Source organism: Sorex araneus, chromosome 3 (assembly GCF_027595985.1).
Source record: "Sorex araneus isolate mSorAra2 chromosome 3, mSorAra2.pri, whole genome shotgun sequence".
NCBI classification, from domain to species: domain Eukaryota; kingdom Metazoa; phylum Chordata; class Mammalia; order Eulipotyphla; family Soricidae; genus Sorex; species Sorex araneus.
Window position 1 is genome coordinate 152,815,646 of NC_073304.1, and position 26,279 is coordinate 152,841,924.

General features: G+C 52.9%; 2 protein-coding genes across 2 annotated transcripts; one reads left to right on the forward strand and one right to left on the reverse strand.

The window, feature by feature from the left end:
• The first annotated feature begins 2,699 nt into the window (after positions 1–2,699).
• On the forward strand, positions 2,700–6,147 carry APH1A (aph-1 homolog A, gamma-secretase subunit). The gene is made up of 7 exons (XM_004618062.2): positions 2,700–3,002; positions 3,390–3,560; positions 3,662–3,735; positions 3,922–4,044; positions 4,327–4,454; positions 5,181–5,304; positions 5,603–6,147. The coding sequence occupies exons 1-7, from the start codon at positions 2,890–2,892 to the stop codon at positions 5,665–5,667; spliced, it is 798 nt and encodes a 265-aa protein (XP_004618119.1). The 5' UTR covers positions 2,700–2,889; the 3' UTR covers positions 5,668–6,147.
• A 393-nt stretch (positions 6,148–6,540) lies between these two features.
• On the reverse strand, positions 6,541–12,941 carry CA14 (carbonic anhydrase 14). The gene is made up of 11 exons (XM_004618119.2): positions 12,303–12,941; positions 10,929–10,949; positions 9,871–10,056; positions 9,285–9,427; positions 9,046–9,141; positions 8,878–8,944; positions 8,380–8,537; positions 8,178–8,298; positions 7,964–7,984; positions 7,781–7,865; positions 6,541–6,941 (listed from the first exon to the last, which is right to left on the reverse strand). The coding sequence occupies exons 1-11, from the start codon at positions 12,712–12,714 to the stop codon at positions 6,824–6,826; spliced, it is 1,428 nt and encodes a 475-aa protein (XP_004618176.2). The 5' UTR covers positions 12,715–12,941; the 3' UTR covers positions 6,541–6,823.
• Between the last annotated feature and the right edge of the window lie 13,338 nt (positions 12,942–26,279).

Genomic DNA, 26,279 nt, shown 5'->3' on the forward strand with positions numbered 1-26,279 from the left:
TGGTCTCTTGAGGACCGCTAGAAGTGATTCTTGAATGCAGAGTCAGGAGTGAACACTGAGCACTTCCGGATGTGGGCCCCTCCCCAAAATAATATACGATTTGGGGGCCAGAGAAATAGCTCAAAGAGCTGGTGTGTATGCTTTATATGCTTGAGCCCAGGTGCTGATTTTGGTATCCTCAGAGGTGCTAGGAGGTCACCAGGGTATCACCCAACCAAGTTTGGGGATCCAGGCAGTGCTGAGGAGCAAACCTGCTGCTTCAAGCATCCAGGCATGTGCTCCAGACCTTTGAGATCTCGCCTTTGCCCCAAAAGTTTGCTTGTTTGGATTTGGGTCTTGTTAATAGAATCCAGAGCCTCACATATTTAAGACTCAAATACATTTTTTTTTAAGGAGTTAGATCTGAACAGATAGTAGAGCAGGGAGGGCATTTGCCTTGCACACAGCTGACCCAGCTTTAATCCCCAGCACTGCATATGGTCCCTAGAGCCTGCCAGGAGTTATTCTTGAGAGCAGAGCTAAGAAGAAATCTTGAACACCTCAGGGTGTCGGCCCCAGTCCCCTAGGAAAAGAAGTTAATAAGTATCAAGGCATCATCCACGCCCTAGGCAAGTCCTGTGGAGCCACATTGATCAGATTAAGTGGCTTATCAGTCAGCGCTTGCTTCATGCCCCATTCCACCCTAGGATGCTGTGCCCACAGCTCAAAGGGGAACTAGGAAGAATTTTTTTCTTTTCTTTTTGGTTTTATTTTTGAACCGTATCTGGTAATGCCCAGGGCTTAGTTCTAGCTCTGTGCTTAGGAATTACTCCTGGTGGTGTTTGGGGGACCATATGAGGTGCTGGGAATGGAACCCAGATCAGCCATGTGCAAGGCAAATGCCCTTCCCGCTGTACTATCCCTCTGGGCCTGGGAAGTTTTCCATTCTAATTTCCTCCCCGACCCACTCTAGGCTCAGCAGCAAGAAAGCAAGAAAGGCAGGCATTTGCGTCTCTCAGCCTTACTGGGGGAGGATTTACTGGTAACTTTCTTTTTGTAAATCTATATTATTTCATAGAAAAATTGTATTTCATAGAAAAAATGTATGACACTTAACCTGGGTGCACAAAAATGTGTGAAATCGAACCACTTCCGGAAAGGAAAGAAAACCTTTTTTTTTTTAATTTCTATAGGTGTTTGATGGTTTTGAATACTTTCAAAAATCTATTTCAGCTCCCCTCACTTTCCCACTCAGCAACTCTTATTTGGGGGCAGGGTGGGGGTAGTTGGGCCACACCTGGTGATGCTCAGAGGTTACTTTTGGCTCCCCCGATGAGTCAAATCTGGGTTGGCCATATTACACTCAAGTGCCTTACCCAGTGTACTACCTCTCCATCTGCATCAGGGGCTTTTTGCCTAAACCTCTTCCTCCAGCATAACCCACCCGCTCCAGGTCTGGATGAGGTGACAAGACACCTCCCTCCCATTCTAATCTTCTTTTACCCTAGTAATGTACAACTCCTACCCACAGCCTAAGGAAGAGACACTTTTCCATTTTCAGAGAGTAAACAGAGGATGTGTGACATAAAAGGAACCGAGTGACAGAGCAGAAAAAAAGTGGTTGTGCTCTCATTTTCCTGCAATTCCATCATTCTTTTTATTGTCTTTTTTTTTATTGTCTTTTAACACACAATTTTAACTCTTTACAGTGACTCCCCTATACATTTTTTATAGGGCTTGAATTTCCTAAGGATTCCCCTATACATTCAAACTTTTCTTTTTTGGACACACCCAGGGATGGTCTGGGCTTACTCCTGGCTTTGCACCTGGCGGAGTTTGGGAGACCATATGGGGTCCTGGGGATTGAACCTAGGTTGGCCGTACAAAGCAAGTAAGTGCCTTACAGGCTTACTATGGCTCCTGCCCTACCCTATAAATTTCTTTTCTTTTTGTTTTCTTTTTTGGGTCACATCCAGCAATTTTCAGGGATTACTCCTGGCTCTGCACTCAAGAATTATTCCTGGCAGTGCTTGGGGAACCATATGGGATGCCGGGGATTGAACCCTGATCGGCCACGTGCAAGACAAACGCCTTACCTGCTGTACTACTGCTCCGGTCCTCCTATAAATTTCTTATAGGGGCTTTCCCTTATGAAGTTCTTCCTAATATTCCTTTTTCAGGCTCCCCTATTTCTCTCTAGTCTTTTAGCCTTATCTACAGCTGAAGGCTTTATGAGTTATTCACAGTATACCAGGATCCTTGCAGCCAGTTCAAAGAGCGCCCACACTAAAGTCTAACTTTCATCTCTTAGACAGTAGCTCAAGCCTGCTTCCTCTCATTCAAGTGAGAACAATACCGGCCCCCCTCCCTGCGCCCTCTATCCTGTGGCTCTATATTTATCCCTTAGGTTCCAACATGATCTTCTCTGCTTCTAATAGCCTTTCAAGGAGTACGACTACTATTGTTCTTCCCCGCCAGACAACACATGGAAACATGGCCGAGACTGACTGGACCTCGGAACCCGTTCCCTGCTCTGGGCCTGTCTCAAAGCACCCTCTGTAACCCGCTGCAGCCACTCCAGGGACGAAGTGAAAGGAACACAGGGCCGGAGACTACATTTCCCAGCAGCTCTTGAGGCGGAGCCCCGCCCCCGGCTCCTGATTGGCCGAACCTCGGGGGCGGGAATTAGAGGGGAGGTGGCCGCCGGGCTGCGGTCCTGGCCTGCTCCCTCCTCGGCTCCCGTAGAGGAAGTCGCGCGGACCTGTTTCTGGGATTTCGGCCCCCCCCTTCCCCTTCCCGGGGTCCGGGGGTGACATTGCACCGCGCCCCTCGCGGGGTCGCGTCGCCGCCCCAGCCGACTCTGAGCGCGTCGCTCGCGCCCGCCTCGCCGCCTCACCGCACCTGCCCGCCATGGGCGCCGCGGTGTTTTTCGGCTGCACTTTCGTCGCCTTTGGCCCGGCCTTTGCGCTTTTCCTGATCACGGTGGCCGGGGATCCGCTTCGCGTCATCATTCTGGTCGCGGGGTGAGTGGGGGCCCGGTGGCGCGGGAGGGGCCCGTAGCCGGAGTTGGGGGACGCGTCGCAGGCCGTGGTCGGCAAGGGCGGGTCCGGGGCGCCTCAGGGTCCGGCCACCCACGGACCCGCGGCCGGTTTCACCCTCCAGGGTCGCCCAGACCCTTCCTGCCCTCCTCCTGAGCAGGCCGAGGAGGCCGCGGATCCGGCCGGAGCGGTCGGTGCTGTCGGTGACCCCGGGCCCCTGCGTCGCGGCCCCCCCCCCGCCCCACCCCCGCGTCCGTCCACTCCGGGCACCGCCCGCTCGGGCGACTCCGACGGGGCCCCCATCGCACTGGCACTTTGCAGTCTGCGCGCGGTGGGCGCCCCTGCTTGCTCAGTCCAGCCCATGTCACCCAGGGCCTTCTTCTGGCTGGTGTCCCTGCTGCTGGCCTCGGTGGTCTGGTTCATCCTGGTGCACGTGACCGATCGCTCCGATGCGCGGCTCCAGTACGGCCTCCTGATCTTCGGTGCTGCAGTGTCCGTCCTGCTCCAGGAGCTGTTCCGCTTTGCCTACTATAAGCTGCTGAAGTAAGGAGCAAGGGTGCAGGGGGGTGGGAGAGCCGCTGCTGGAGCGCAGTGGGGACCCTCGGGCTGCGGCCCGCCCTCACCGCCCGCCCCACGCCCCTCAGGAAGGCAGATGAGGGCTTAGCGTCGCTGAGCGAGGACGGCCGGTCGCCCATCTCCATCCGCCAGATGGCCTATGGTGAGCGAGGGAGGCCGCCGGAGGTCTGGACGCCCCTCTCCCGGGCGGTGTCTGAGGGGCTTCTCACCTCCTTCGCACCTGACTCCCGGAGGGCAGCAGGCTGGGCGGGTAGGGAGCATGGGCAGGGCTCCCTGGTGGTCAGGCCAGTGAGAACTGTGGCATTGATGGGACCCTCCTTCCCCCCAGTGTCTGGTCTTTCCTTCGGTATCATCAGTGGTGTCTTCTCTGTTATCAATATTTTGGCTGATGCACTTGGCCCAGGTGTGGTCGGGATCCACGGAGACTCGCCCTACTACTTCCTCACTTCAGGTAAGATCCAGCTGGGCCGCCCGCCGGCCTCTCCATCCTGGCTCCGGGCTCAGTCTCTGGCCCTCTCTAGGGGCGTTTCTTTGGGTTGGCATCTCAGGAGACTGGGAGATGAGGGATGGAAATCAGCCCCGATTCCCTTTCTGCAGCCCCTTTTTTGGGGATGGGGTGCTTCCCAAGTGGTGCTGGGGGTCCCTGGCCTGGTGGTCCCATGTGAGGGCCTGATAGGGCTCTCCTGGGGGGCACCCTGGGAACTGTGTGGTCACTGCTGTTTGCCCCCTGCAGCCTTCCTGACTGCGGCTGTCATCCTGCTTCACACCTTCTGGGGGGTCGTATTCTTCGATGCCTGTGAGCGGAGACGGTACTGGGCCCTGGGCCTGGTGGTGAGCAGCCACCTACTGACATCAGGACTGGTGAGCTGGGACCAGGGACTTAAGAAGAAAAGATGACGGGGACAAGGGGAAATAGATCCTCACTTCTTCATGTTTTATTGTTCCTTTTTTCCCCATACTTAAATTTTTTTGGTTCGGGGTTACTCCAACTCTGCTCAGGGGTCACTCCTGGAGGGCTTGGGGGACCAGTGGGATTGAACCCAGTTTGACTGCATGCAAGACAAGCATCCTACCTTCTGTACTATGGCTCTGGCCACTTTTTCCATATTTAAAATTTTTTAAATTTTGCTTAATTTTTGTTTGTAGGGCCACATCCACAGTGCTCTGGGCTTACTTCTGGCTCTGCTGTGCTCAGGGGTCATTCCTATCAGGACTTGGAGGGGAATCTAAATTATTAATCCCAGGTTGACTGTGTGCAAGGCAAGCGCCTATCTCCTGTACTATTGCTCTGGCCCCTAAAACTTACCTTGGGAAGAGGGAGAAGGTGCTTTTTCCACCATCTCTCACCTCAGCTGCATAAGCTGCCTTGGGGGAGGCGCCAGAGTGATAGTATAGCAGGCGACATCCAGGGTTTGATCCCCAGCACCCTATATAGTGCCCCCAGAATTCCAGGAATGATTCCTGCACACAGAGCCACGTATAAATCCTAGCACTGCTGGGTGCGACTCAGAACAAACCCACAAAACCTAGAGAGAACATAAAGGTGAGCGCGAGAGACTGACCCTGTCCAACTCTGCCTTTTCCCAGACATTCCTGAACCCCTGGTACGAGGCCAGCCTGCTGCCCATCTATGCAGTCACTGTCTCCATGGGGCTCTGGGCCTTCGTCACGGCGGGAGGCTCCCTCCGGAGTATTCAGCGCAGCCTCTCGTGTAAGGACTGACCTGGACCGATGGCCTGCCGACTCCCACCTGCTGCCCACTACCCATGACCGAGCCCAGTCCCACCCGCTCCACTGCCCACTCTGGTCCATCTCCTCCTCCTCGTTTCCTGCCCTGCCAGGGTCAGCTTTGTCCACTCATGACCGTTATCTCAGCTTCAGCCAACCCTGGCTTCTGGGTTGAGCGCTGCACTATCCCCCCTCCCCCAGCCGGGGACCCCCGTCCAGACTCCTGTGCGTCAGTGCCCTGCTCCCACGCTGCCCACACTCACCCCGCTTCCCCTCTGCAGGCCGTCGGCAGGATGACAGCCGGGTGATGGTGTACTCTGCCCTGCGCATCCCCCCTGAGGACTGAGGGGGCCCGGGGAGGCCCCGGGCCTGGGGTGCCCTGGTGATCTCCTTGCCCCGTATTTCTCCACCTCCATTTTGGACAGTGCAGGTGGCTGAGGTAGCCACGCCGAGGGCCCAAGCTTGGCCATGACCAGGAGATAGAAGGACAGACCTGCGGGTTCATGGGGCCCCCCAGACTGCACACCTGCATTTCCTCAGGCCTGAGAGCGCCATTTTGGGCGTGATAAGGACCCCAAACCACCTTCCCCACTTAAAATGGGAAGTGGGAACTCTTGCTTATCCCTCGGACTCATATTCCTTCTGGCTGGGGAGTCACTCTCCCTTCCCCTGGGTCCCCCAGGCCTGGGGGAGACAAGGCAGTGCATGTTTGGGAGCTGGTATTGCTGGACCTCACATTCTCACCTCTTTGACCACCAGCCCCCTCTTCCTCTGGGTGCAAGGGTGTGGTGGGGAGCTCCTGCCCACTGTGTGGCAGGCAAGGCAAGAATTTTCTAGTTTCTAACTGGGGTGGGAGGGCGGGGGGTTTTCTATGAACTGTTTTATTTTCTGCTGAGGGTGGCGTGTCCCATCCTTTTAATCAAGGTGATTGTGATTTTGACTAATAAAAAAGGACTTTATAATTGTGGGGTAACTTGACTGTTTGGGGCAGGGTCCCCTCACTGGAGACTCCCCAGCTTTCAGGCCTCTCATCCAACTCCCTAACATGCATCATGGCAGAAATCTAGGCTGGCAGCCTTATCCTGTTGAAACTGGTGAATGAGGCATTTGCTGACGCCTCCCACCTCAAAACAGGAGATCCATGCTTTTGTTTACCTTTTCCTTTGCCAGCACAGTCCCCCTCAAGGGTTAAGGATCTCTCCCACTCTGTAGAGCCCCAAAGGCTGGAGGTGGGGTACAAAACTTTAATTTCCAATTATATCGAGCAAACATATACGTAGACCCCAGCAGCCCCCATCATCCCAGGAATGGCCTTACACTCCACCCACCCATCTAGGGGGAGGGGACTTGGGGGCACATTGCCAAGTCCTGCATTGAAAGTTTGCCCTCTGCTGGATGGCTCAGGGTGCATCCTGGGCTTCCTTTACAAGAGCTGTCTTCCCAGGGGCTGTCTTAAGAAAGAGGCATCCCGTCTGCCTGACCAGTACCAGACCAGCACCATGTCACACGCTTGATGATGGGTGAGGGGCAGGGGTCATTAGTGTCTGAGAGGGAGACTCAGGCTCCGTGCTTCCTGCTGAGGAGAGCATCACGTTCTTTCCATTTCCCCGTCTCTTCTTCCTGGAAGAAACAGCCCCGTGAGGCCGACCAGCTGGACAATCTGTCTGTCCTTGGGTGGTGGTGATGGGGGCAGTGGGGAGAGACATGCACCCAGCTGAGCTCATGATTTACTCTTTTTTTTTTTTTTTTTTTTTTTTGCTTTTTGGGCCACACCCGGCAATGCACAGGGGTTTCTCCTGGCTCTGCACTCAGGAATTACCCCTGGCGGTGCTCAGGGGACCATATGGGATGCTGGGAATCGAACCCGGGTCGGCCGCGTGCAAGGCAAACGCCCTACCCGCTGTGCTATTGCTCCAGCCCCTCATGATTTACTCTTGACTTTTTGCTCAGTGATCATTCTGATGGGGCTTGAGGGACCATATGAGGAACCAGGCATCAAACTGGGGTCAGTTGCATACAAGGCAGTGCCCTAGCCCAGATCTCTCCAACCTGTAGGATATTTTTTGTTTTCTTTTTTGGGTTTTGGGCCACAGCTGGAGGTGTTCAGTGCTTACTCCTGACTCTGTGCTCAGGGATCACCCCTGGCAAGATTTGGGGACCATGTGGGTTACTGGGGACTGAACCTGGGGTGGCTGTGTGCAAGGCAAGCACCTTCTCTGCTGTACTATTGCTCTGGCGTTCTTTCTCTTTTTGGGCCACATCTGGCAGTGTTCAGGGTTTACTCATGGGTTTGCACTCAGGGATCACTCCTGTGGGGTAGCAGGATCATCTGGGGTGTCAGGGATTGAGCCTGGGTCAGCTGCATGCACAGCAAGAGTCCTACTTGCTGTGCTATCTCTCCGGTCCTGAGAACCCTTTCTCTACAGAAACAATTACATCAATGGAAAGGTGGATCTCACCGAATCTTCCTAGCGATGAAATAGGCCACCAGGAGCAGGCAGAGACAGCCCACTAAGATCCCCACAACTAGACTCAGCATTTCGCCTGCAACAGATGAAGATGAACAGGGTCAGCCTCTAAAGCAAGATGTGCATTGCCCTCTGGAGAGGTGCCCCACCTGCACCTGGGTTGGGCTGTCTTACCTGGACTGTATACAGGGTCCGCTGGAAGAGAAGCAAATGGTTAGTGGGACTTTTCAGCCACATCCTTGTGCCGCACTTCTGTCCTGGACCAGAGGTGGCTCTGGATTCCCCTCAAGGCCAGGGCACCTCTTCCCACTTAGCCTTTCCTGCCGAGCTCCCTGGTTCCTGCTGCTGAGCCTTTCCACTCCCTGCCTTCCCCATGTCCTGCAGTCACCTTGGATGAAAGATGCAAACACAGTTCTCTGGTTGAGAGGCTGGGGGATGCGGTAGTTCTGCACCAGGGGCTCAAAGGGCTCCGTTTTGGTGGCAAACAAGGTTTCTTGAAGCTTCTCCAACTGTGGATGCAGGAAGAACATAGGAGAGAAGCGTCACTCTGAGGACGGGGTCTGGCTGCGTGCCCTGTCAGCGGTGCCCACCTGTGCCTGGGAGATGCGGGCTCTGTGCTTGAAGACCGTCCAGAGCACGGTCTGGGAGCAGGGCGGTGTGGTAAGCGAGCCGTTGTAGCGGAAGAACTGCCACAGCTGTGAGGGGAGCAGCTCCCGCACGTTGAAGGGGTGCACCGAGGTTGTCTGGTCTTGGGGGAGAGATCAGGACACATGTTTCCTTGCCACATCAGGCCCTGGGAGGGAGCCCCCCAACTGTTTCAACCCTGACCCCCCGCCAGTAGCTGCAGGACATTCACAGAGCCTGTGCCTGTGCTCCTCTGCATAGCAGTGGGCTTGCCTTTATTTGTTCGGGTTTTATCTGTTTGGGGGGCTACACCCAGATGCTCAGGGCGTCCTCCTGGCCCCTCAGGGATCACTCCTGGTGGGGCTCGGAGGACCATATGGGTTGCTGAGGATTGATCCCAGGTCAGCCGCATGCAAGGCCAGCGCCTTCCCTGCTATGCTGTCGCTTTGCCCCTGTGGGCTCACCTTTATACTGGACTTCAGGCAGGTGGCTCAGAATGTGCTCATAAGCGGGGTTTGGAGCATCGCCCACCTGGAATGGGAGGAATAGTTGTCGATGTGTCTGGTAGAGAATAAGGCCCAGGGGGATTGCTGCCTGCCTGTGCAGGGCGGGCGGGGCTGGGGCGTGCTGACCTCCATCAGGATACCCAGGACGGCCAGGCCCTGTGGCCTGTGTGCGGCCTCGCCCAGGCTGCTGTAGGAGTCGGCGTCATAGTGGACAATGTGCAGCTGAGGGCGGGCAAGAGACTTAATCAGTTCACTCCATGTCTCCTCTGCATCTAGCCGTAAAGGCATAGATTCTTCTCTTGCAGTTCCCAACACCTTCCTTGGTTGTCCCCCCATCACTGTGCTCCATGCTCTTCTCCCCGCACCTCTGCAGCTGTGCCCTCACTGTTCACATGGTGCTCTGAGCCCCACGGGCGTCCTCTCTGGCCCCAGTGCAGGTGGAGCTGCGCAGCGGCGTACTTCTGTGGAAATCCCTCCAGATACAGGGTGGGGGGCAGTGAGAGCTGGACTGCGGGAAGAGAGAGGCAAGTAGGGTGCTGGGGGATGGTGGGGCAGTTTCCTGCCTCCCACATTTGCACCCACCCACAACACCTTTTTGTTTATTTGTTTGTTTTGTTTTTTGGGTCACACCCAGCGATGCTCAGGGGTTACTCCTGGCTCTGCACTCAGGAATTACTCCTGGCGGTGCTCGGGGGACCATATGGGATGCTGGGAATCGAACCCGGGTTGGCCACGTGCAAGGCAAACACTCTACCCACTGTGCTATCACTCCAGCCCACCATAGACACCATTTTTCTGACACATTTGGCCTATCAGCACGTGCCTGCCACCGTGTGAGCTTTCGTGCCCACTGCCTATGTCCTCTAGCAGCCCACAGGCTTGTGAGGTTCAGAGGTTGGGAGGAAGTGCAGCCCGTGCTCTCTTGCGCCTGCGCCCCACGCCCTAGCTCACCCGTGTGCCCGTTATTGCGCAGCTGCCACGGCCCTGTTCCTGCTCCAGGCTGCTCATACCCGCGAGGCTGCACCATGGGCAGGTCCGGTTCGAAGGTCACCGAGTCCATCCGGATGTCGATGGGTGACTGGGCGCCGCCCCCACACTCGGGGAAGGACTCTGGCCAGTGGGCTTGACCATGTGGGCCTGCAGGGTTGCTGCGTTGGTGTTACCCTCAGCCAGCCCCTGTCCAAGCCCCCACTGTTGTGAGGAGCTGGGGTGCACTCCCCGAAGGGCGCAAGGCTGGATGAGGCTAGGAGGGGTGAATTTCCAGCTCTGCTGCTAGCTGGGGCACCTTCCACTTACCAGTAGTTTGAGGGCCAAAAGCTGAGAGCGAGCGGGAGGGGTTGGAGGAGGGAACAGAGAAGAGGGGGACACGCTCAGGGAATGACCCTCCAGAGGCCAGAGCCACAGTACAGCAGGCAGGGCTCATAGTTCAGACACAGCTGACCTGGGTTCAGTATGGTCCCCTGAGCCTGCTAGGAGTGATCGCTGAGCACCGCAGGGTGGGTCCCCCTCTCAAAAAAATAACAAAACCCAAAGAAAGCCCCTACAGTAGTTTCTCTCTGGGCTCGGGTCCTGTCGGGGGCGGGTGGGGGGGTGGTCTTGGAACTCTGTCATGCTGACTGTGCTCGGGCTCTGGGCGGGCTTGGGCCGGGCAGTTCTTTGTCAGGAGATCCCTCTCCCAGGCCCACAGACTCTCTGGCCAGGGGGCAGGCCTCATCCCTGACCCCCAGCTGGGCAGTTCCAGAAGTCAGTGGGGGGTGGGGTGAGATCTATAAGGCAGGAAAGCAGCGAAGCCCAAAGTATCCCCAGCCCCCTCCAGCCCCCCTCTTCCCATAGCGCCCCCACTCCCACTTCCCCACCCCCACGCAGGGACACAGTGGGGAGAGCAGATAGGGCCAGATCCAAGTCTCCACTTGGGGAGCAGGGAAGCGAGGAGCTGGGGAGGAAGCTGCGACAGGAGCTGTCTGGGGCTGAAGGGGTGCGGGTGCGGGGGCGGCCCGGGCTCTGCTCACCCTCATATGTCCAGTGCTGCCCTGCAAGGAGAGTGATGAGTTATAGGCAGCTGCAGGCTCCTTTCTCTGGGCTCCCTTCTCCCCCTCCTCTCGTGAAACTAGACACCTCGGGAAAGGTGGGGGTCTTATTTAGAAGCTGGCTGCGCCTCCGTGAGTGGGGGAAGGGGGAGGGCAGAATCAGAATCGGAGACACTAAAATTAACCTAGGGCTTTCAGGTGGCCCAGCCCCTTGGCCCAGCCTCATGTCACTCTAACCCGAGAGTCGAGAGTCGAGTGGCGGTGTAGAAGGGACCAGGACAAAGGGAGCGGGAAGAGGTTGGAGTTGAGGGGCCGCCCAGGTGCCTCTGAGAGTGCAGCCTGGCCGCCCGCAGGGGTCCAGGGCAGAAGCAGCAAGTACATATTTGTGCTTGGGATCATTGGCCCCCAGCCCCAGGGCGGTGGGTGGCCCTCCAGCCAACGCTGCCCCAGCGGGATGAAAGTGGAGCTTTGTGTGAGAAAGGAGGGCTGCCAGCTGGGTCACATGCCAGCAGGCTCTGCTGCCCGGCCCCAGGCTGTGGCCCCCAGGCCACATTGCTTCGAGGGCAGCAGGGAGGCCAATAGCCTCCCAAGTTTCTCTCCTAGGAATCAACCCAAATGCCTTCTTCCGCTCCCTCTCCTGTTCCCCTGGGTTCTGCCAACCCGGAAACTGCCCTGGAGTTTGTCCTTGCTCCCTTCTGCATCCCGGCCTGCGTGTCCACAGGCATTCCAGCAAGCCCTGAGCACACGCACCCCCGCACCCTGACATCCCATCCCTCTTTCAGAGCCCCTCCCTTCGCAGCAGCCTCACCGGGCACCCCCCAACCCAGCTGGCATTACTCTGGGGCTGCTCTGGACATCCCCAGGGGAGAGCGGCTCGCTGCTCAGCCTCCCCCCTCCCCATTTGAGGGGAGCCCCAGGGCCTTTGTGGCAGGCCCCGGTGCTGCATGGACTCAGGCTTTGCTTCCGGGGATAACTGGGCAGGGAGTCATGGCATTGGGGGCACTGCAAGGTTTGAGGTGGGTGGGGCTCAGGGTCTGAGTTAGGAGGTGTATACAGCGGCTGCCCTCAGGCCTCGAAGGACCCGTAATAGGAGGGGTCAGCTGTGCCCGGGATGGAGCCACAGGGACATCCTGGGCCTTCACTGGAGTGCCTGTCCTGCCCCAGCTGCCTTCCCCCATCCCCACCCCAACTAGGCTGGCCTCTGCCTGCACCCAGCCCTTTGCCCCCAGCCCTATGCCCCCCAGCCCTTTGCCCCCCAGCCCTATGCCCCCCAGGCTTCCTTCTGAGCCCTCCATCCCGGGTCAGCAGGCAGCCACATGTGGGTATAACCCAGACCACGCTCACCCAGGTACCTACCCCTGTCCGCAGCCAGGATCCGGATCCCCTCCAGAAGGAGGGTGAGGACCAGCATAGTGTCCTGGGAGGGCGGCCAAGGCACAGGGGGTCTGGGGCCAGGGGACCAGGACTGATGGTGGCGGTGGCGAGCTGGAGGGGTCTGCCCGGACTCAAGTGTTTTTATTGCTTTTTCTCGCGCTCTTTGTCTCTGCAGCGTCCGCAGACTTGGCACTGAGTCGCGGGGCCTGGGACCGGCGTCTCCAGCCTCTCCCTCCGGGTCTGTCTCCGGTCTGTCCTCACGGGTGCCTCCTGCTTTTAAGGTGGCTCGGGGCGGGCATGCGTGGGGCGGGGAGGGGGGTAGGGAGGAGGGAAGGGGGAGTAAGGGGTGCTGCCGGGGCTCGGTGAAGAGCTCCTTAAATAGCCAATTAGGCATGCAGGATGCCCTGCTGGGAGCCCAGCAGGCTTCCTGGGGCCCTGGCCCGGGCTCCAGAGTCCCGCTGGGCCAAGCGCTTCCTCCTCTCACTCACACCGCCTCTGGCTGACTGCTAGCCTGCGGCAGGGCTCAGGGGTCCAGCCTAGCCCAATCAGGGGGACCCTGGCTTCTCACTCCCCATCTGGGTGGTGCAGGCAGTTCCGGGTTCTCTGCACCGTTTTTCCTGGCCGGAGCGAAGAGGTCGGAATCCAGAGAGAGGGTTGGGGGTGGCGGGCGGGCCTTGCAGGTCTGACCCTGAACTCCACCCTGGGCGGTGGAGATCAGAGGGAGGCCCCAGGCGGGCACTGGCTTGGAGCAATCCCTGTCTTCCCTGACAGTCCCACCCCTTCCCACTGCGAGGCTCGGGTCCACGTGCTGAGGGGCCGGGTGGGGGGTGTTTGTTTGCTGTATAAAAGCCCATTTGTGTGCTCAGTGGGGGAGGGGTGCCCCACACCACGCAGAGACAGTTCAGCTGCCAGCCCTCCCCCCCCCAGCCTCACCACCTCCCTCCCTGGGGAGCACAGATGTAGGGCGGCTTTTGTCACAGAAGAGAACACAGCCTGGCTGGCCGGGTGGCAGGTCAGGAGGAGGGATGGGGCAGGAGAGATGGAGATGGAAACTCAGAAGCAATCACTGTTGGGGCCATGAGCACAGAGCCAGGAGTAACCCCTAAACACAGCCCCACACACAGAGGGGAGGAGCAGAGGCCACCTGGGCGGGGCCCCTCTCCCCTAGAGCCCCCCCACATACACCAGGCCTGGTCTCGGGAGTAGGAGCTGGAAAATGCCAGTCAGAATGTGCCCCTGCTTCCCTGGTGGCCGGAATGTGGAGCCAGAACCTCTCCCACCCAGGCCCCCACCAGACACTGTGGTCCTCTGTGTCCCCTCTCGTCCACGTGCCAGTGTCTGCGGCAGGTCTGCCACGATCTTCCTTCTCTCCCGCACCCTGCCTCGCCTCAAGGGCTCCCTGAAGTCGGGCTCCATCGAAGAGGCAGGGGTGGTTAAAACAGGACAGACAGACACACAGAACATCTCCACTCGCAGGGGCACAGCAGTGCCTGGACACCGTGACCCCTGTGGGACAGCGCAGCCTCCTGCTAGGTAACGCGCTGCTTCGAGCGCCACCTTCTGGTTAGGTTTCGAAATTAAAAGGCTTTTAAAAGAATAATTAAAAGTTAATTTGTTTGGGGCTGGAGAAATAGCACAGCAGGTATGGCGTTTGCCTTGCTCACAGCCAACCCGGATTTGATTCCTCCGTCCCTCTCGGAGAGCCCGGCAAGCTACCGAGAGTATCCCACCTGCACGGCAGAGCCTGACAAGCTACGTGTGGCGTATTCGATATGCCAAACACAGTAACAACAAGTCTCACAATGGAGACGTCACTGGTGCCTGCTCGAGCAAATCAATGAACAACAGGATGACAGTGCTACAGTGCTAATTTGTTTGGGGGCGGTATCGACTCAAACGCCCTCCTGTAAACAGAGTATGTACTCTAAGGCCGAGACAGCTTCATGATATTTTTGGGATATACCTGGCAGTGCTCAGGGGTTACTCCTGGCTCTGCATTCAGGCATCACTTCTGGCGGGTCTCAGGGATCATATAGGATAACAGGGATCAAAGCCGGGTAGACCTCACACAATGGCAAGGCCAGCGCCCTCTCTGCTGTCCTATCACTCTGGCTTCCCCCCGCACTCCCTGCATTTTTTGATTCACAGATTCCCATTTCCGAGGCTGAGCCTGAGACTCCTCCTCAAGGTGCTCCACTGCGGGTGAGCTCGGGGGGCTTCCTGACACTGAATGCGGCCCGCCCGGAAGGATGGCTGAGCTGGGGCTGTGCGTGCCCACTGTGGGCCAGCCAGGCAGGACAGAGCTGCGGTTGGGGGTTCTGGGAAGATACCCTGGGTGGGTGGGTGCTGGCAGGGACTCTGGGTGGGTCCTGGGAAAGAGTGACCACTAGTGGGTGTCAGAGCCACCCTGGGTGGATCCTAGGGCAGGGGAGTGATTCCGGTGGGTGCTGGTTAGAGTTCTCAGACTCCTGGGTCTTCCTCTGGGTTTCTCTAGGTTGCCTGCTGGAGGCAGTGGTGACTTTTGTCCTGTTCGAACCCGGCCCTTTGTTCGCACTGGACCTGGCCCTTTCAGACCCGCAACTCTGAATAATGCTCCCTGCCAACATGTCCCAGGCCTGCTTCCACCTGAGCCCCCTTGTATCTCCCCCCTGTGTCCCCTGGTTTGTGTCCCCTGTCCTCTGGTTCCCCCATCCCCTGTCCACCATCCCCTGGCTCCCTGTGTCCCCTATCCCCTGGCTCCCCTTGTGTCCCCATTCCCTGGTTCCCCTTGTGTCCCCATCCTCTGGTTATCCCTGTGTCCCCATCCCCTGTGTCCCCATCCCTTGGTTATCCCTGTGTCCCCATCCCCTAGTTATCCCTGTATCCCCCATCCCCAGTGTCCCCATCCTCTGGTTATCCCTGTGTCCCCCATTCCCTGTGTCCCCATCCCCTGGTTATCCCTGTGTCCCCCATCCCCTGTGTCCCCATCCCTTGGTTATCCCTGTGTCCCCCCATCCCCTGGTTATCCTGTGTCTCCCATCCCCTTGCTCCCCTGCACCCCTTGTCCCCTGGTCTCCAGTTGTGCCCCCACTGTCATTCACACCACTTTCCTCTGGGTCCCCTGGGGAGCTCTGGGGGTGCATAGGGGTCATGTGACATCTGGTTGAGAAACACAGGGTTAGAGAATCAAGTGCTCAGGTGTAGTGACTTTGTATTTTTTTTCCTTTTGGGTCACACCCTGCAATGCACAGGGGTTACTCCTGGCTCTGCACTCAGGAATTACTCCTGGCGGGGCTCAGGGGACCATATAGGATGCTGGGAATCAAACCTGGGTCAGCTGCATACAAGGCAAATGCCCTACCCACTATGCTATTGCTCCGCTCCTTTTTTCCTTTTTCAAAGGCCCTTTTACAAAAAAATATTCAAGGGGGAGCAGCAGTTCCAGGAGTCCTTGAAATGCTCTTCACTGCACAGGACTCAACAAACATTTGGGGTATCCCCAGCACTCAGTGGATACCCCCACCGGCCAACAAAGCCTCTGTTTCAGCTCCTGGGAGTCCAAAGCACTTTATGGTATCTCACTAAGGAGTCAGACAGTGTCTCCCATCCCCTGTGTCCTCCCATCCCCTGGCTACCCCTGTGTCGCCTAGTCCTTGGTTACCCTTGTCACACCAGTCTGCGAGGTAAGAATCAGGGAGGGGGAAGGCAGGGTGGAGGGCGGAGAGATGCTTGGGAAGAGAGAGTGAGGGACAGTGTGAGGATCCACAAAGCAGACCCAGAGAAACTGACCCCACAGGTAATCAGATGTACCATCACCTACTTTTATCCTAACACAATGTTAAGGGAGTCCCTCTCTCACACATACACTCTCACACACATACACACTCACACAGTCACACACACATGCACACATACACACACACCTATACACACACTCAAACACACACTCACAGACACTCATACACACATGCACATACAAACATACATACATATACACACATACACACATGCATACATATACACACTCACATACGTGCACACACATACACATGTGCATACATACATATACATTCAAAAATTAGGGGCTGGAACAATAGATATGGGTAGAGCACTTGTGTTTGTGCTCTACCAACACAAGTTTGATCCTTTGCATCTCTTATGGTCCCCTGAGAACCTCCAGGAGTGATGTTTAAACCCAGAGCCAGGAGTAACCCTTGAGCATCACTGGGTTAGGCCCCCAAACATAACAAAACAGATTCAGAATTAAAGAATTGGGGGTGTGTGGTCAGAACTCAAGATAATTTTCTCAGTTTTCAGTTCATGTTGCAAGACAGAGTATGAGGATCTTGTAGACAAGGAGGTATCCAAAAGTCTCCAGACTGGGTGACTGAATTGTGTCCTTGGGAAATGCATGGATGTTTTCTGCCTTTGATATGTCAGTTACAGGTCTTATACTAGCAGCTCCCAGGCATTACCCATTTTCCAGGTGTAACCCAAAAAGAAAAACAAAAAAATGAAGGCTCTAATGTCCTGGCAGCAGACCATCTGGAAAAGTTGTTCAAGTACCAATCCTTTTCCACGAATTCCCAGGCCTGAGGGGGCCCCAGATATCTGTATTTATAATAGATTCCTATGTGATCTTTCTTGAATTTCGGGTTTTTTTTTTTTGCGGGGAGGGCTACACCTGGCTGTGCTCAAAGCTTACTCCTAGCTCTGGACTCAAGGGTCATTTCTGTTTTTTTTTCCTTTTTGGGTCACACCTGGCCGATGCACAGGGGTCACTCCTGGCTCTGCACTCAGGAATTACCCCTGGCAGTGCTTAGGGGACGATATGGGATGCTGGGAATCGAACCCAGGTCGGCCGCTTGCAAGGCAAACGCCCTACCCCCTGTGCTATCACTCTAGCCCTAAGGGTCACTTCTGATGGGGCTCTGGGGATTGAATGCAGGTTGGCCCCACACAAGGTAAGTGCTCTCCCACTGTACTATCTCTCTGACCCCTTGTTGTTCTCTTTTTTGGGGGTGACCCCAAAAAGTGGTGCTGGGGTGTGACTCTGGCAGTGCTTACTCAGAGTATTGGAAACTGGGTTAATGAGGTACTGAGGATTAAACTTGGGGGGTCCTGCATGCAAAGCCTGTCTCACAGCCCCATCTCCCCCGCCAGTGTCAGTGTGGGAGTGGGGTGCAGGGAACAACATATTTATTGATGGTACACAACAAGGTGGGGTTCCCTACACCCCTTCTTTTCTTTGAGGTCTGGCAGGAAAACTGTGGAGGTCAGGGGTTTCTCTGTGTGTTGGGGTGAGGGAAGGACTCCCTAGGCTGAGCCCTCTCTCTTCCCCTAGTGCCTCCCTGGGCCAGTGTCCCCGGGCTCTGACTCCTGGGAGGCTGTGGGCCCCACCAGGCCACCACTGTGTTGCTGTAGCCACACTCATTGTCAAACTAGGAAATGATCAGGACACAGTGGAAGTTGAGGACCAAGCCAGCCCGCATGGAAGATGGAGGAGTGGGTGTCACTGATGAAGACATAGCAGGCACCCTGGTCCTCTGGGTAGCCGTTGTCACCTCCTGCTTGAAATCGTCTACGTGGCAGCTTACCCCAGGTGGCAGATTAGACCCATGACAGACATGTTTGGAGTCAGCTTCCCAGTCAGCTCTTGAATGACCGTGCCCACAGCCTTTGTGTCAATGGCAGCTTTTGTGCCAATGGAAGTGGGCGGCCCCTTGGCTGTCACCCACAGCTTCCCATGGAGCTGTCCACGGTCTTCTGGGTGGCAGTGGTAGCGTGGCTGTGAATAGAAATGAGTCTTGCCCGAGGCCACAGTTGTTACAGATGCCCATGGCCAGGCTGGGGTTAGGGAGGAGTGGGGGGGGGGGCAGGAGATACTGTTCACCATCGGGAGGGAGTGAAACTTCATGGTCCTCACAAACAAGGACCGGAGTAGCTGACACTTTTTGTGCTGCCCTTCAAGTGAGCCCCAACCTGGTCTAGGGTAGTAAAGCCCCAGAGTACCCCAAGGCATGCTCAGCACCAGCATTACCCCATTCAATGTTGGGGGGATCTGGCTCCTGGAAGAGACAGATGACGAGCTTCCTGCTCTCAGCCTTGACTATGCCCCTGCCCGTGCCATGCCGGAAGGACCATGGAGCTGAGGTCAGTGAATGTGACAACACAGCTTTTGAACCAGGCACCCAGGCGGGCCAAACCCCTTGGCCCCTACCTTGTGCTGGAGGAGGAATGGGAGGAGCAGGAGCCGTGTGTGTGTGTGTGTGTGTGTGTGTGTGTGTGTGTGTGTGTCTTTTGCAGCAGGGACCAAACCCAGGCAAGGCCAGTGTTCTGCTCATCTTTTTTTTTTCTTTTGCTTTTTGGGTCACACCCGGCGATGCACAGGGGTTAGTCCCGGCTCTGCACTCAGGAATTACTCCTGGCGGTGCTCAGTGGACCACATGGGATGCTGGGATTCGAACCCGGGTTGGTCGTGTGCAAAGCAAATGACCTACTCGCTGTGCTATCGCTCCAGCCCCTGTTCTGCTCATCTTTGCCCTGCTGCTGTTTTTGTTTTGAGTAGTAGGTACCAAAAATAGTGACATCTGTGTTTTATTCTCTGCAGTGTGACACTTCACAGATTGCCTGTCTGATCTGGCCCACGTTTTACAGATTTAATGGACCCACAAATTCATTTTACTGTCTATACTTCCTTCTCACCCTCCCTGGGAATTGAGCCAGCATTGGAAATGTAGCTGTTTCCGACTCATTCAGGAGTCCAGACTGAGACATGCTGGGAGAGTCTGGATGGGGGCAGATGGACCAAAGGGAAGCAGAACAGCAAACACGGGCTGGGGAGAGAGAGCAGGGGAACGTGGCCCCTGAGCACTCCCAGGAGGGATCCCTGAGTACAGAGCCAGGAGTGACCCCTGAATACCGCTGGGTGTGGCCCCAAAACCAAATAACTAAACTACAGTGTCATTTCCCTTTTTTCTAGACACAGAGGCCAGTGTGTTCAGCTCTCGGACTTCACTCTGTGCTCAGCATTGGGGTTGAGGAAGCAGGTGCAGGTCCCAATCTGAGCTGGATGGAAGTCACATCCACCGGGTACTTCAGAGAGCCTGGGAAGACACATTTGACCCACTACTGTGATTTCACAGATCACCCAGGAAGCACAGACATGGTTAAGACACTAGATGCACCTAAAACAAGCAAACCCCTTGCCCCCCAGTAGCTCAGGTTTTGGGAAACCTAACTTCCATGCACTGAGATGCAATCATTCCCAATGATTGAAGGCTCCTTCATGGTCAGGGGAATGAGACCTAATATTACTGTTTTTGGCATATAGAATACGTCACGGGTAGCTTGCCAGGCTCTGCCATGCTGGAGGGATACTTTCGATAGCTTGCTAGACTCTCCGAGAGGTATCTGTTACTGTATTTGGGATATGAATATGCCATGGGGAGCTTGTCAGGCTTCCCGAGTGGGCAGTAGACACTCGGTAGCTTGTCAGGTTCTTCCAGAGAGAGAACTAGGCTATTAAATGTCTAGTAAAGACAGCCAGGGCACGGGGGCAAGAGATTGCATTGTTCTCTTCTGGGAGTTTGGTTTCATAATCTCTGGATGTTGGCTGTTGATGGGATTACACGGGCGCCAGGAGCCGTTTCTGGGTGTGACTGCCTAGCTACTGGAAAATGGGGGATCTGGGTGGAAGAGGCCCAGTCCTGATCTGAGCAGCCTTGGAGATTTCGGCCTCAGGTCCTGCACACCTGGGTTCCTCTGCCGGTACCTTCATGCGTGAGGCTTGTTTCTCATCAATACTAAAGTAATGATGAGAAATCCTTGTCAAATAGCTCAAGCAGAGGAAAACCTTAATTAAATGGAGAATATCATGGATTTTGACATTCCATGGCGGATATCCATGGCACTAGTCATGGATTCTACCAAATTACAGTACATTTGGTGGGATTGTGTTCAGCAGATTCAAAGTGAGTTTATATTCTTATAAACATAGAAATATAATTTCTATACATTCAGGGGGACTGTCTGTGTTCAGTACCTTCAGTGGAATTGCTTCCAGTACTTTCAGTGGGGTTGCATTCAGTAGATTCAGTGGGATTATGTTCAGTAGATTAAGTGGGATCATGTTTAATACCTTCAGTGGGATCATGTTCAGTAGATTTAGTAGGATCATGTTCAGTACCTTTAGTGGGATCATGTTCAATAACTTCAGTGGTTTCATGTTCTGTAGATTCTGTAGGGTTGTCTTCAACTCTGATTATTATGGCTTTGCTTTGTTGCTGAAGTCATTGGCTTAATTGAGCTGAAGTTTAGAAATGCAAAAATCTAAATGTTGTTAACAAATAAGCTGGGGAACATATTTATTAAACTATGTGACAGAAGAGAATGCCCAAGCTCTGTGAATAGGTCTATTGAATAAGTTCTCTGTCTTTGACCATGTAGTCAAATTTGTCACGTCAAACTTTTTCTTTCTTTCTTTCTTTCTTTCTTTCTTTCTTTCTTTCTTTCTTTCTTTCTTTCTTTCTTTCTTTCTTTCTTTCTTTCTTTCTTTCTTTCTTTCTTTCTTTCTCTCTCTTTCTTTCTTTCTTTCTCTCTTTCTTTCTCTCTTTCTCTCTTTCCTTCTCTTTCTTTCTTTCTTTCTTTCTTTCTTTCTTTCTTTCTTTCTTTCTTTCTTTCTTTCTTTCTTTCTTTCTTTCTTTCTTTCTTTCTTTCTCTCTCTCTCTCTCTTTCTTTCTTTCTTTCTTTCTCTCTTTCTCTTTCTCTCTTTCTTCCCTTCTTCCCTTCCTCCCTTCCTCCTTCCTTCCTTCCTTCCTTCCTTCCTTCCTTCCTTCCTTTCTTTCTTTCTTTCTTTCTTTCTTTCTTTCTTTCTTTCTTTCTTTCTTTCTTTCTTTCTTTCTTTCTCTCTCTTTCTTTCTTTCTTTCTTTCTTTCTTTCTTTCTTTCTTTCTTTCTTTCTTTCTTTCTTTCTTTCTTTCTTTCTTTCTTTCTTTCTTTCTTCTTCTTTCTCTCTTTCTTCCCTTCTTCCCTTCCTCCTTTCTTTCTTTCTTTCTTTCTTTCTTTCTTTCTTTCTTTCTTTCTTTCTTTCTTTCTTTCTTTCTTTCTTTCTTTCTTTCTCTCTCTCTTTCTTTCTTTCTCTTTCTCTCTTTCTTCCCTTCTTTCTTTCTTTCTCTCTCTTTCTCTTTCCTTCTTTCTTTCTTTCTTTCTTTCTTTCTTTCTTTCTTTCTTTCTTTCTTTCTTTCTTTCTTTCTTTCTTTCTTTCTTTCTTTCTCTCTTTCTCTCTTTTTCCCTTTCTTTCTTTCTTTCTTTCTTTCTTTCTTTCTTTCTTTCTTTCTTTCTTTCTTTCTTTCTTTCTTTCTTTCTTTCTTTCTTTCTTTCTCTCTCTCTCTCTTTCTTTCTTTCTTCTTTTTGGGTCACACCTGGCGATTCTCAGGGGTTACTCCTGGCTCTGCCTCAGGAATTACTACTGGCGTTGCTTGGGGCACCATATGAGATGCCAGGGATTGAACCCAGGTTGGCCACAGGCAAGGCAAATGCCCTACCCACTGTACTATCATTCTGGCCTCATGCTAAACTTTTCAGAAGAGAACATACCCCAATTCTTATTTTCTACAAAATAAGGAAAGCAGATACTGATTTAAGATGGGGAGTCCATACAATGTTTTGTTGTTTTTGAAAGGGGCTTGTCAGCTACCTAATTAATTTCATTTTTTAAAAATTTGTTTTGGGCTGAAGAGGTAGTACAGGAAGTAAGGCACTTGCCTTGAACACATCCAACCCTGGTTTGAGCCTGACACCACATTTGGTTCCCCTAACCCTGCCTGGAGTGATTCCTAAGAACAGAACCAGGAGTAAGCCCTGTGCATTGCCAGATGTTACTCAAACTTTTTGTCTTTTGGCTTGTTTTTAAGCTATACCTGGCAGTGCTCAGGGCTTACTCCTGTCTCTGCGCTCAAGGATTATTCCTTGCAGTGTTTGGGGACCATATATTGTGCTGGGAATCAAGCTGTGGTAGACCATGTACAAGACAAGTGCCCTACCCCTGTACTATTTCTCTGGTCCCTCAAATATTTTATTTTTGGTTTTGGAATCAAATATGATAATGTCCAGGGAATACATACTACAGTGCTCAGGGATAGGTTCTAGTGGTGTTCAGGGAGACATGGAGTACGTGAAGTGATCTGGGCCTCCTGCATGCAAAGCCTGTGCTCCATCCTTCCAGTCTTTGAGCTGTGTCTTCAGCCATATGTAAGGCAAATACCCTCCCCACTGCGGTATCTCTCCAGCCCCTCAGGGGCTTCACTTATTCAAAAGTTTATGTCTTTTGACATAAAAGTGGCTGGAGCAATAGTATAGCAGAAATGGCATTGACCTTGCACTCGGCTCACCTGGGTTCTATCCCCGGCACCTCACATGGTCCCCTGAGTTCTGCAGGAGTGATTGCAGAGTCAGAAATAAGCCCCGGGCTCAGCTCGGTACGGCCCCTTTCCCCATGCAAAATAATGAAGTCATGCAATTTTCTGCTACATTGATGGAGCTGGAGAGTGTCATGCAGAGGGAAGTTAATCAGAAGGAGCGGGTCAGAAACAGATACTCTCTCACATATGGGATAGAAAGAAACATGGGAGGGGGACTCACAGATGCACAAAACAAAAATTGAGAAGTGGTCTTCAATAGGAAACTGACCACAGGTGATAATGAGGGGCTAGAGGGACATTGGGACAACTGGGGACAGAGTGGACAATCTGGTGGAGGATGTGGTGCTGGAAGTTTTCTGTCTAAAACCCTATCGATTATGGTTTGTAAACCATGCTTAAAATAAAATTAAAAGAAAAAAATGAACAGGACCTGAGTGATGGTATAGCAGGGAGGGCTCTTGCCTATCACACAGTCAATTTGATCCTCAGCATCCCATGTAATTCTCCGAGCACTGCCAAAAGTGATTCCTGAGTGCAGAGCTAGGAGTAAGCCCTGAGTACCACCAGATGTAGTCCAAAAACAAAAAGAAAAACAAAAAAGAAAAAAGAAAAAAAAGAAAAAGATGGAATCACTTAAAAGTGCATGCACGGGGCTGGAGCAATAGTACAGTGGATAGGGCATTTGCCTTGCACACAACCGACCCAGGTTCGATTCCCAGCATCCCATATGGTCCCCTGAGCACCGCCAGGAGTAATTCCTGAGTGCAAAGCCAGGAGTAGCCCCTGTGCATCGCCAGGTGTGACCCAAAAAGCAAAAAAAAAAAAAAAAAAAAGGTGGCTGAAGCTGGACAGATGTTTGGCCATTTTCTTCCATTTATTTTAATTAATTTATTTATGTTTTGGGGGGTCATATGCAGTGGTATGTAGAGATTACTCCTGGTTCTATGTTCAGGGATCACTCCTAGCTGGGCTCAGGGGACCACATGGGGTGCTAGTAATAGAACCCAGTTTGGCTGGGTGCAAGGCAAGTGCTCTACCTTCTGTACGATGGCTCCATCTCTATTGTGGTTTTTTTTTTTGGTGTGTGTGTGTGTGTGTGTGTGTGTGTGTGTGTGTGTGTTTTGGGCCACACATGGTGGTGCTCAGGGTTTCCTTCTGGCTCTGTGATCAGGGATTACTCTTGACAGGGTTAGAAGATTCTGTATGCTGGTGGGGATCCAATCCAAGTCAGCCACATATAAGCCCATCACTCTTCCTGCTATGCTCTCTCTCCAGCCCTGCCCCATTTTTGTTTGTTTTAGGGTCACACCCAGCTCTTCTCACATTTTCCTACTGACTCTGTGCTCAGGGATCACTTCTGGTGGGCTCAGGGGACTATATGGGGTTGTAGAGATTGAGCCTCAGTCAGCCATGTGCATGCAAGGCAAGCGCCCTGCCTGCTGTGCTATCTCTCTAACCCTGGCCCTCACTTCTGAGTCATGTTACTAAATATGGGAGTGGGGGGGTGTCAAGAAAAACTGGGTAACAGTTTATGGTTTTTGAATGTGCAATGACCAAAAAGTTAATCCAAAAATCAAATGCATAATGAGCGTGAGATGTTTTGCAGTTGTAACAGGGTGTGTGTGATTTAGTTGTAAAATAGCTTCAGATTCTGAGGTGGCTTAAAACATTAATGATGATTTATTATGTCCTATGGTTTCTGTGGGCCCAGCCTTTGGGAAGGGCTCAGCTGAGTGACTCAAGGCTTCTACTATTGCAATGAGACAGTGGCCAGGGCTGGAAAAGTTAGTGGGCCAGAGACACAGGCCACTGACTGCCGCTCCACGTGCTCACTCTGTTGGTTGGTTTGTGCTTCCTTTGGAGAAGGCCATTGTTATTTGCTGGATTCCCAAGGCAGACTGAGATCAAAATAGCACTTAGGATATTTATTGGGAAATGTTATTAGAACCATGTATGAGAGGGAAGAAAAGGAAGCAGCATGAAGGAATGGAAAGAATTCTGGGAGTTTTTTGGGGGAGCCACACTCAGCAGTGCTCAGGGATCACTCCTCGTGGGCTCATATGGGTGCCAGGGATCAAACATGGGTTGGCACATGCAAGGCAAGGCCCTCAGTGCTGAATTATCACGCTGGCCCTAAGGAGTGGAAAGAATTCTGTAACACTTTCTAATTCCTTCCCCTCCTCGTTTCTGGTTTTCATATTGTACATTTCACACTTAATCAAACTCTTCTACCATTCTACCCTTTAAATCCTGTCTCGTTGGGCTGGAGAAACAGTACAGGGCTGAAAGCACTTGCTTTGCATGAGGCCAATCCAGATTTGATCCCCAGCACCACATATGGTCACTTTAAGCCTGACAGGTTAATAACTGAGTGTATGGAGCCAAATGAAGAGCACAGAATTAAATAAAGTCAGGAGAAAAGCTAAAGTCATGAATCTGAACTTTTTTTTTTTTTTTGCTTTTTAGGTCACACCGGCGATGCACAGGGGTTACTCCTGGCTCTGCACTCAGGAATTACTCCTGGCGGTGCTCAGGGGACCATATGGGATGCTGGGAATCAAACCTGGGTTGGCCACGTGCAAGGCAAATGCCCTACCTGCTGTGCTATTGCTCCAGCCCTGAATCTGAACATGTTTTACGTTGAATTAATGAGACATGATTTTTTGCTGTGTTTTATAGTTGTTTGATTTTTTGGTTTGTTTTGTTTTGGGCTAGGCTCAGGGTTTACTCCTGGTTCTGTGCCCAGGTGACCAGAGCTGGGGTTCTGGAATAAGCCTACCCTCTTGCATGCAAAACATGTTTTTAAAAAAGAAAAACTCTCTCTGGCCAGCTCCTGGTTTCTTGATGAAGACAGTTATTAGGGAGCAGTTCAGATGGAGCACTTGTTCTACATGTGAGGTTTCATTTGAAGTTTGATTCCTGACACACACAAAAACACCCCCTCCAAAAAAAAAAAATCCAGGTGAGAGAAAAGTTTGATTTATTTATTTTTGCTTTGGGGCCATACCTTGCAGTGCTTGGAAACTACTCCTGGCTCTGTGCTCAGAAGAAATCCTGGTGGTGCACAGGGGGATCATATAAGGTGCTAGAATCAAACCTGGATTGATCACATGCAAAGCAAGCTCTTTAACCTTAGACTATCTGTCTGGCCTAAGGGACATGTTTTAGGTATTAGGAAAAGAGCTGAGAAGAGCAAGGACAGTGGGGTAGGTGGGGAGAGTGAAGGCCACTCCCATGAACTCTACTCTGTCTGCTACAATGGACCTTCTCCAGTTCTTGACCAGCGGCCAAATGAATTCATGGTCTTTCCTCATACTCATAGTATTTCTAGAATACTCTCCCATTCTGGGATTTTCTTTTTCTTTTTGGGTCACACCTGATGATGCTCAGAGCTTACTCCTGGCTTTGTGCTCAAGGATCACTCCTGGTGCTTAGGGGACCATATGGATGGTCACATTGAAGGCAAGTGCCCTACCTGCTGGTACTATCTCTCTGGTCCTGAGTTCTCTCATTTTTGTCCTTAAATCATAAAGTTTTCTGGGTATTTATCCTGAGAATGT